Raw genomic sequence first — 11,274 nt, 5'->3', positions numbered from 1 at the left:
GTCCCGACCATGTGGTGGTTGGTCAGCCATATTGTACGATGGTGGTATGTATTCCGGCGCCTCCTCATCAAAATGAGGTAGCAATTTGCACTTTGGGTAGCTTTTGGTTGGGCGCTTGAGGCCGTATTCTTCGGCTACTAGGACATCAGTCCATTTATCATTGAGCAGATCTTGGTCAGCCTGAAGCTGTTGCTGCTTCTTTTTTAGGCTCCTTGCAGCGGCTATTAGCTGGCGCTTGAAGCGCTCCTGCTCAAGAGGTTCCTCTGGCATGATGAAATTGTCAGTGCCGAGGCTCACCTCATCGTCAGAGAGCGGAAGATAACTTCCGTCCTCTGAGTCTTCGTGTGTGGCCTGTTTACCAGGGCTAACCTGCCAATCTTCCCGTTCATCTTGTTCATTAGCTGTTTCAATGGGGTCTTTGTTGTCTTCGACACCTTCTGGAGTGTTATCTTCTCCTATGTCGGTGTTGTTGTTTCTACTACAGCGTGACTTAGAGCGGCGCCGCTGACACCGGCGCTTGGATTGTATTTCGGAAGGTTTATCCTCAGCTGGATCTTCCTTGTCGTCGCCACTGTTCTCCTTTGGTGCATCCACCATGTATACATTATATGAGGAAGTGGTCGTCCAGCGTCCAGTGAACGGCAGGTTATGGGCCTCTTCTTCTCTGGCATCGTCATCCATACCGTCGATGTCCTCGGAGTCGTAATCAAGTGTGTCAGTCAAATCCTCGACCGTGGCTATGAAGTGGGTGGCGGGTGGGAAGCAAAATTCTCCACCATCAGCCCCTAGTTCGGACCAGATATAGTTCGGCTATGAGTCCTTCATCAAGGATAGGTTTTTAATGAGTTTAGCACGTCGCCCAAAGGTGAGTGCTGGAAGATGTCTCCGGCGCTGAATTCGAAGATCGATAGACGATCAAGTTCGGCGTCCGCGGGCTCATATGGTTCGGAACTTACGGCCGAAGACGAGTCCGGAGTTCCGGTGGCACAGGTATCATGTGAGATCGAGTCTATGTGCGGCTCCAACGCCGGGGAATCTGTGGCTCCGTGGCGGGGTTGAGCTTCCCGTCCTTCGATGGCGCAGTCTGCTCCGGATCTAAGGCCAGAGCAGTTATGGGAGCTGTCTCCTGGATGCAGTCCGATGACAGATTTAGGCCATGTCTCTCGGGGTGACCCGGAGTGGTAGCCGCGGTCTCGAATCCGGCAAGATCAAGTCACCACGGATGTCCGCAACGTAGTTCAAGCTCCCAAATCTGACCTGATGGCCAGAGGCGTAGCTTTCGAACTGCTCCAGATGGCCAAACGAATTGGCCGTAGTGCAAAGCTGCCGAACACAAAGTTTTGTCCGGGGAGGAAAATTTCTCCTTGGACAGCGTCATTATTGATGATTGAAGGGGCCATCAAACCTTTTGGCGGACAGCACAGGGGAACTCTCAATAAAAGCACCAATGTCGGTGTCAAAACCGGTGGATCTCGGGTAGGGGGTCCCGAACTGTGCGTCTAAGGTCGATGGTAACAGGAGACAGGGGACACAATGTTTTACCCAGGTTTGGGACCTCTCTATGGAGGTAATACCCTACGTCCTACTTGATTGATCTTGGTGAATATGAGTATTACAAGAGTTGATCTACCACGAGATCGTAATGGCTAAACCCTAGAGCTCCAGCTTGTATGGTTATGATAATGAGTATCTCCTCCGTACTAAGTCCTCCGGTTTATATAGACACCGGGAGGATCTAGGGTTAGACAAGGTCGGTTACAAAGAAAGGAATCTACATATTCTGTCGCCAAGCTTGCCTTCCACGCCAAGGAGAGTCCTATCCGGACACGGGTGCAGTCTTCGGTCTTCGTATCTTCAAAGCCCATCAGTCCGGCCCATGACTAACAGGCCGGACGCTCGAGGACCCCTTAGTCTAGGACTCCCTCACCCCTACCCGAGATCCGCCAGTTTTGACACCGACATTGGTTCTTTCATTGAGAGTTCCACTGTGTCATCGTCAAGAGGTTTGATGGCTCCTTCAATCATCTACAACGATGCTGTCCAGGGGGGTCTTCCTCCCCGAACAAATCTTCGTGTTCGGCGGCTTCGCACTGCGGGGCAACTCGCTTGACCATCTGGAGCAGATCGAAAGCTACGCCCCTGGCCATCAGGTCAGATTTGGGAGCTTGAACTACATCGCGGACATCCGTGGAGATTTGATCTTTGCCGGATTTGAGACCGCGGCGACCGCTCCTGGTCACCTCAATGAACATGACCTAAATCTGTCATCGGACCGCATTTAGGAGATAGCTCCTGCAACCGCTCTGGCCTTAGATCCGGAGCATACTATGCCATCCAAGGATCGGAGGCTCAACCCCACCACAGAGGCCACAGATTCCCCGGCGTTGGAGCTGCACATGGACTTAACCTCACACGATATCTGTGTCACCGGAACTCCGGACTCATCTCCGCCCATAAGTTCCGAACCATGTGAGCCCGCGGACGCCGAACTTGATTGTTTATCGATCTTCGAGTTCAACGCCGCAGACATCTTCCAGCACTCGGCCTTGGGCAATGTGCTAAACTCATTAAAGAATCTGTCCTTGGCGGGGGACCCACAGTCGAACTATGTCCGGTTCGAACTAGGGGCTGATGGCGGAAAATTTTGCTCCCCACCCGCCACCCACTTTATAGCCACTGTCGAGGATTTAACTGACACTCTTGCTTACGGCTCCGACGACATCGATGGTATGGACAATGATGCCGAAGAAGAAGAGGCCTAGAACCCGCCGTTCACCGGACGCTGGACTGCCACTTCCTCGTATGATGTATACATGGTGGATGCACCAAAGGAGAACAGCGGCGATGACAAGGAAGACCCAGTAGAGGATAAACCTTCTGAAATACAATCAAAGCGTCGGCGTCAGCGATGCTGCTCTAAGTCACGCCGCAGTAGAGACAGCAACACCGGCACAGGAGAAGATAATACTCCAGAAGGTGTCGAAGACAACGAAGACCCCGTTGACACAGCTACTGAGCAAGATGAACGGGAAGATGGGCAGGTCAGCCCTGGAAAATAGGCCACGCACGAAGACTCGGAGGACGGCAATTATCTTCTGCTCTCCGAGGACGAGGCGAGCCTCGGCACCGAGGATTTCATCATGCCTAAGGAACCTCTTGAGTAGGAGCGCTTCAAGTGCCAGCTGATAGCCACTACAAGGAGCCTAAAAAAGAAGCAGCAACAGCTTCAAGCTGACCAGGATCTGCTCAATGATAAATCGACTGATGTCCCAGCAGCCGAAGAATACGGCCTCAAGCGCCCAACCAAAAGCTACTCGAAGCGCAAATTGCTACCTCAGTTCGACGATGAGGCGCCGGAATACATACCACCATCGCACAATGCGGCTGACCGGTCACCACGTGGTCGGGACAAAATGGCAACTCAAGCTGAACACCAGCCCGCCCTGCCTCATCACAAAGGCAGAGGCAAATTAGCCCACGGCCATACATATGACCTTCGGCATGAACTGAACAATAAAGCAGGACATACCAGATCGATCTACGGATCGCGAGGACGTGCCCCGACACGCGACGACGGCCATCTATTTCGGACGTGACAAACCTAGTCATGCGTGGGCCGAAAGCCGCAGATGGACTCCATCAGAGCTACATCACGATAAAGCCCGATATAGAGGCGCCGCACATCCTCATTGCTTCACTAATGAAGTCATGGAACATGAATTCCCAGAAGGGTTCAAACCCGTGAACATAGAATCATACGACGGAACCACAGACCCCGCGGTATGGATTGAAGACTTCATTCTCCATATACATATGGCCCGCGGAGATGACCTCCACGCCATCAAATACCTCCCTCTAAATCTTAAAGGACCAGCTCGGCACTGGTTAAATAGCCTGCCTGAAAACTCTATCGGCAGCTGGGACGACTTGGAAGAAGCCTTCCTCAACAACTTCCAAGGTACATATGTCCGGCCACCAGACGCCGATGACTTAAGCCACATAGTTCAACAACATGGAGAGTCAGCCAGGAAATTCTGGACTAGGTTCCTAACCAAAAAGAACCAAATCGTTGACTGTCCGGATGCCGAAGCCCTAGCGGCCTTTAAACATAGCATCCGCGATGAATGGCTCACCCGCCACCTCGGCCAATAAAAGCCAAAATCTATGGCAGCCCTTGCGGCACTCATGACCTGCTTTTGCGCGAGTGAGGATAGTTGGCTGGCCCGTAGCAAAAATAATGCAAGCGACGCCGGCACCCCTGAAGTTAAAAATAACAAAGACAAGTCTCGACGCAACAGATACAAGCGACGAAACAACAATGACAACACCGAGGATACGGCGGTCAACGCCGGATTCAGTAGCTTGGACCGCATACTTGACCGTCCGTGCCAGATTCATGGCACCCCAAACAAACCACTCAATCACACCAATAGAGATTGTTGGGTTTTTAAACAGGCCGGCAAGTTAAATTCCGAAAACAAGGATAAGGGATCGCAAAGCGAGGACGACGACAGGAGCCCCGACCGCCGAACACAGGGGGACAGAAGAAGTTTCCCCCTCAGGTCAAAATGGTAAACATGATACGCTACACACATCCCCAAGAGGGAGCATAAGTGCGCACTCAGGGGCGTCTACATGATAGAGCCAGTCACCCCAAAATTTAATCCATGGTCGTCATGCCCGATCACTTTTGATCACCGGGATCATCCGACCAGTATCCGTCACGGTGGTTCAACCGCACTGGTCCTGGACCCAATAATTGATGGGTTCCGCGAGTCCTGATGGACGGTGGCAGCAGCCTCAATTTGTTGTATCAGGATACAATGCACAAAATGGGCATTAACCCATCACGGATCAAGCCCAAGACTACCTTTAAAGGAGTCATACCGGGCGTAGAGCCCCGTTGTATGGGCTCAATCACACTAGAGGTTGTCTTCGGATCTCCGGACAACTTACGAAGCGAGGAGTTAATCTTCGATATCGTCCCCTTTCGCAGCGGCTATCATGCGCTGCTCGGACGAACCGCATTTGCTCAGTTCAACGCAGTGCCACACTATGCTTATCTCAAACTCAAGATGCCCGATCCATGTGGCGTCATAACAGTCAATGGAAATACGGAACGCTCCCTTCGTACAGAAGAGCACACAGCTGCTTTAGCAGCAGAAGTACAGAGTGGCCTTCTCAAGCAAAACCTTAATTCGGCTGCCGAGCCCACGGACACCGTCAAGAGGTTCCAAACTACCCTGCAGCAGGACAACTCGGCTCGTCAGGAGCTAGACTAGCAATTCGGCCTCCGTCTCAGTCCTGGTCAAGTAGTGGCATTCGCACCGCGCGTACATAACTACGCACTCAAAATTCCATGGGCATCGACGGAGGCATAGCTAGCTTGTGATCCACAGTGCGGCTCAACCGACACCGGATACACACATACTTTCACTTTTATTCGTTTCCTTTTCAGGCTTCAATCCCACATGCCCCATCTGATGGCCTGATCATCGGTACTCTTGAAGGACAAACACACCAAGGCGGCAAGAAACACAGGCATATGGGGTACTTCTCTTGGTGGTTTCGTTAACAATCACTCTACCTATTTTTCAGGACCCACGTGCAGCTCTCCCTTGGTTAAGGCATAGTAACTAGCCTCCTGCTTCTTTCATTACTTGTATAAACGCGCTTTAGCGCACCAATGAAATTATAATAAGAACAGTTTGCGGCTCAAATTTTACGGCCCTAGCTTATCACTTGTTCTTCTTTTTCTTCGTTTTTTATCTTTTTTTTCTGGTAAACCCTATCAGGTAGCACCCATACACTTTGGTACATTTGATGTTTGCCAGGGGCTTCATAGCACCCCATACTATGGCAACAAAAGTCCGAACACTTTTTATAGTATAGTTCGGCACCCTGAATTTAGCATTGTATGCATTGGCTCTGAATCATGTCTTTGGTCAATAGTTGGGTTGCCCGGCTCCTGTGCTTGCTACCTTATGTTCCTCTATATCGGCTAAGGTAGTAAAGGGAGAACTACTGCAATTATGCCTTGGTTTATCCAAAGGAGCACCTTAGTAGAGAAAGCCGAAAACTGATTATCATGATGCGGCGAGAGCCGATCAGCTGTTCGGAGGTTGTAAATCGTTGGAGATTTCTTCCGCATTACGCGAAGGATCGGTACTTCCCGATCAGACGCTTATAGCACTCTAGTTCAGATACTAGGGGATGCGCCCATGTTTTTATTGTCGAACTCCTATGGCTAAGTGAGGGCGTTAAAGCCGCATAGTCTGGTTGCCTGGTTCGTTGCGCTAAACAATTGACATTGACCCCAAAATAGTCTCACGATCATCCTGGGCATGATTTGACATCGAGCCTGACGAGAGCAACTTCAGGATTTGACTTGAGGTCAATCCCGGCAAAGGCTTCTCACGCTCCTCCTCGGCCAAATCTAACATCAGGACCAAGGGAAGTGGCTCGTGTTGATCCTCGGCCTGGCACGCAACTAGGCCCGGGAAGATGAGCTCTCCGCGGAGATCCGCAGTGTACTCCATGTTGTCGAATATCATGATCCAACCTGGAGCAAAGGACTCGACCTAGCCGAGATGGCCAGCAGTCTTGGCGACGAGGGTGACATCGTCGAAGATGAACATCTGGCCCGGCACAAAGATTGCACTAGTCCCGATCTGAGCATTGATCTTGATTCCCGTCGATCTGCAATGATCACCTAGTAGGACCTGCATGGGCCACCACTGACAGAGCTAAATCTGGCAGATCTCGGGATAGGGGATCCTAAGCAAGATGTCGTGGACCGATGGTAACAGGGACACAAGATTTACCCAGGTTCAGGCTCTCCGAAGAGATAAAACTATATGCATGGTCGTGATTTATTGCGTTGGAGTGTGTATAGAGTGTAAACTGCAACGAGATTGAATATATTGTCTACGAGTCAGGCCCCTCGGTTTATATAGATACCGGGTGGTCCTAGGGTACATGATCCTAATCAGCTACGTACGAGGTAGATCCTTCCACGAATCCAACGTCTTGGAGTATACGTCAAGTCTTCCGGATCTTCCTTGTATACATCATGGGCTGCCTGATGCAGCCTAGGACGGAACTGACAAGGGGTCCTCAGCCGGTTCACTAGGCCAGGAGTCGACACCGTTACACGAGGAAGACAATAGATGCAAGAAGCTAAGATTGGGTATGGGGTCATTCGTGGGACACATGGCTGGTGTGGGGGATGGGGTCGAAGACAGTCGTGTGCATGCCTTCGCGCCGTACGATCTGAACCGATCAGGCAGCGTTAGACGCGGCCGACGAAGAACAAGTTTCAGCTGGGTGAGGCCAAATGTTTCCTTTTTTCTTCTTATTCTTACATTTTGAGTTCGTGTATATTAAATGAAATCTTAACTAGTTTTTTTAGGACCTGAATATCCAGCGAACATCAAATTTTTAGACATGGCAAATTTTGTTCGTCGAGGATGGCAAGTTTAGTTGACGAGCATGGAAAAATCTACCTTAGTTTATTTTTGACAGGAAATTGGTGTGCTTGTAAACTAATTTTTCATAATCGCGCCAATATAAATTGTCATAAAAAACGTCAGTTTTGCCATGCCTAAAAACTTGTCGTCATATTTTTAGTGTTTCCCTTTTTTAAAAAGCTTAACTAGACAAGGGAAGATTTTTAGTGTCACTTAATCAACATTTTGATCAGTGAAGGGGTTCAGATCGCCAAACAAGTCACAAAAAATCTCAGACAATTCAAATCAAAGCCGAAGACGAGAGAAAGAAATGAAAGCAAAAGATAGGTGGGTCAGTGGGTGAATCAAGGTTATTTAGCGACGCATTGGGATTGCCCGCTCGGGATCTTTCCCACCTAGAAGCCCCCTTCACCCTTGAGGAAGTGGAGAAGGTTGTGAAAGGGGTGCCACTCGACAAGGCGCCGGGACCGGACGGCTTTATGGGACGATTCTATGCCTCGTGCTGGCATATCATCAAGGAGGACATCATGCGGGTGCTTGAGCACTTCTTCCGCGGTGACATGCGTGGACTGCCCTCAATTAACAAGGCGATCATCTCGCTGCTGCCCAAGAAAATGGGTGCGGTGGGGCTGAAGGACTTCAGGCCGGTGAGCCTCATGCATGGTTCCATCAAGATTTTCGAGAAGATCCTGGCTACGCGGTTGGCGGCGGAGCTCCCACATCTTGTGGGCAATCACCAGAGTGCATTTGTCAACGGGCGATCCCTCCATGACAATTTTATGCTCGTGCAGTGCACGGCTAGGCGGTTGCATGCCCTACGGGAGCCCATGGTGCTTATGAAGCTGGACATTTCTAAGGCCTTCGACACCATCCAATGGTCGTTTCTCCTCGAGGTTTTGGAGACCATGGGGTTTGGTGCGAGGTGGAGGGCTTGGATATGTGGTATTCTCTCCACATCGACCACGAGAGTCACTGTTAATGGTGTGCCCAACGAGACGATCTTCAGCTGTTGCGGCCTGCGCCAGAGGGACCCGGTCTCCCCAATGTTATTCATCCTATGCATGGAGCCATTGCACAGGCTGTTCCTCAAGGCCACGGCATCGGGCATCCTCACACCCCTGGCGTGACAAGGTGTACGGCAGCGGCTCTCAATGTTTGCGAATAATGTCACTATCTTCATCAAGCCTCGGCGGTTGGACTTGCAACGTGTGAATCCATCCTCCACATCTTTGGGCAAGCCTCTAGGTTGCGAGTTAACATGGCAAAGAGCGCAACACTACCCATCCGGTGCTCCCAGGAGGAGTTGGCCCTAGTTTGTCACACTTTGGGATGCTTGAGCACTACCTTCCCGTGCAAATACTTGGGCCTCCCACTGTCACTCAGGAAGCTCACGGCGGCCCAACTCCGGGGCCTGGTGGAACAGTTGGCTGCGCGACTACCACATTGGAAGGCGGCAACCCTTCCTAAGAGCAGTCGTGATATGCTCGTACTGTCGGTGCTTTGCGCAATCCCCATACATTCTATGCTGGCACTAGGCTTACCAACAAAGACAATTGTCGCGATGAATAAGGTCTGTCGTGGATTCATATGGGCTGGCAAGGCGGAAGTGGGCGGAGGTGCGTGCGCCGTAGCCTGGAGTCGGGTGTGCACGCCCAAGTGGTCCGGCGGTCTTGCCATACTAGACTTGGCCTGGACGAATGTGGCATTGCAGGCCAAATGGCTATGGCTGCAGAGGGTGGATCGGGAAAGACCCTGGCTGGAGTTCTCATTCTCAGTGCCGAAGGAAGCAACACAACTTTTCTAGGCTGCAACAACAGCTGTCATTGGCAACGGACGGGACACACTATTCTGGAAAGATAGGTGGCTAGACGGTTATCGGTTGCAGGAGTTGGCACCGCGGGCGTACAGCGCAGTCCCAGCACGGACAAGGAAAGAAAGGACCAGGGTGTGTGCTAGCAAGGGAGGTTTGGACCAGGGTCTTCTTTGCCCTAGGTAATTCGGGAGGCGCGCCGCAGGTAGGAGAGGCATTGCAGGCATAGTGCACAAGGCAGAGCGCGCACGGGCATCACGCGAAGACGATCCGCACCATCTGCCTGCTAACTCTATGGGAGTCGTGGAAGCACATGAACGCTATAATATTTGATGGGGCGGCGGTATGGCACGGCTTATCGACAGAATCACAAGTGAGAGCGGGGTTTGGAAGCGGGCGGGCATCTTGCGAGGCGACTTAGCGGCGGCCTTCATAGCGGCACTGGAGTGGGCACAAGACGAGTAGTCGGCTTAGTGCAACGACGGACGGTGATGTGGTGCCTGTACATTTGTGATGTAATGTAACCGTGGAGGACTCTCTCTCCCTTTTTCTTCTTTAATATATGATACGCACACCTGTGAGTTTTCAAGAAAAAAAAGTTTATTTAGCGACCGCCCGCCTCATGCTTTGGTCACCTTACCTGGGCGCGTGCTTTGTTCCGGTGCAAGTGCAAGTGCAACGCCCTCCCGAAAGCAAAGGCAAAAGCAAGCAAAGAACAAAAGAACAGTTCCTCATGCCGTAGCCAAATCTTCTGATCTGAAACAGATTCTAGACGAGATCCTTGGAAGAACACATACGATCCACTTTCTCGCGTCCCGAAGCGTTCAAAGATGCCCAGAGACATGCACAAAAGTTGGGCAAAGCACCGTCACATCTCACATGGCCACCTTTAGCGGCACGCTGCTGCTGCTACATAACAAGCCCTCGGCACCCACCACACGAAGCAGACCGAGTATTTTGCGCTGCAGGAGTCGGTGAGCATCAATGGCTTCTCTGCCCCAGCCATTGCCGTACGGCAGCAGCTACCATCCTTCCGCCGGCTCCGTCCGGCACACTGGCAGGCCGGCGCCCGACGAGGGCGGAGGCTCCTTCGGGCCGGTGCTCGTGGTGCTCGCCGTCGTCTCCTTCCTCTCAGCCGCCGCGTGCATCGCCGGCCGGCTGTGCGGCCGGAGGTCGTCGTCGTCGAGAGGAAAGTCCTCTGCAGAGCAGCAGAGCACTGCAGATGCGGAGAAGGGGTTGGGTACTGCAAAGTGCCCGGCGGTTATGAGGCCCCTGCCGAGCTCCCGCGCCACGGTGCACGACATGGACGACGACGACGTTTTCGAGATCAAGTTCGCGCACGTGAAGCCACCGGCGGAGTGGGAGAAACACGGCGCCGGTGGCGATGGCGGTGGCAGGGTGCCCGCGCTGCCTCAGCCGCTGCTCGGCCCGCCCCGGCAGTACGCGGCAGCAGGCTTCAGGTGCGCTCCTGCTCCTGCAAACGGCGCCGGCGTAGCGAGGCAGGCGCATCCGCCGCAGGTCAGGGGTGCTGGAGATTCGTGCACTGCTCCTGCGAGGCCAACAAAGTAGATGATCGCCGCACGATGTTTCTTGATAGTACGCTCCAATATACTACAGTAGTACTATTAACTACGGCTTCGCATACATCTCCCAGATGCAGAGGCTGAGGATGATTCCTCCTTTTCTAAAAAACTATTAACTACAACATCCTGTAATAGTCTGTGAACATTGAGTTGTGTTTCTAGTTTCGAAATTCGAGTTTGCGTTTCCAGTAACAGTTTAGGCATGGATTCGAACGAGTGGATTACGTGGTACTTGTGATTCTCTAAGACTGTAACTATTTGCGAAATATATATACAAATAAATTAAGGGTTTTCTATAACAAGTTCTGTAAGACTGTAACTATTTGCCAAATATTTATACAAATAAATTAAGGTCTTTTTTATAACAAATTAAGGTCAAAACTCATACTCCCTCCGTTTCACAATGTAGTGC

At 51.6% G+C, this 11,274-nt stretch overlaps 1 protein-coding gene across 1 annotated transcript; it reads left to right on the top strand.

The window, feature by feature from the left end:
* The first annotated feature begins 10,222 nt into the window (after positions 1-10,222).
* LOC123151392 (uncharacterized) lies at positions 10,223-11,152 on the top strand. The gene has a single exon (XM_044571116.1). The coding sequence runs from the start codon at positions 10,264-10,266 to the stop codon at positions 10,846-10,848; it is 585 nt and encodes a 194-aa protein (XP_044427051.1). The 5' UTR covers positions 10,223-10,263; the 3' UTR covers positions 10,849-11,152.
* Positions 11,153-11,274: the final 122 nt, after the last annotated feature.

Source organism: Triticum aestivum, chromosome 7A (assembly GCF_018294505.1).
Source record: "Triticum aestivum cultivar Chinese Spring chromosome 7A, IWGSC CS RefSeq v2.1, whole genome shotgun sequence".
NCBI classification, from domain to species: domain Eukaryota; kingdom Viridiplantae; phylum Streptophyta; class Magnoliopsida; order Poales; family Poaceae; genus Triticum; species Triticum aestivum.
The sequence above is the reverse complement of the archived record's forward strand: the minus strand, read 5'-3'. Positions and strand labels throughout refer to the sequence as shown.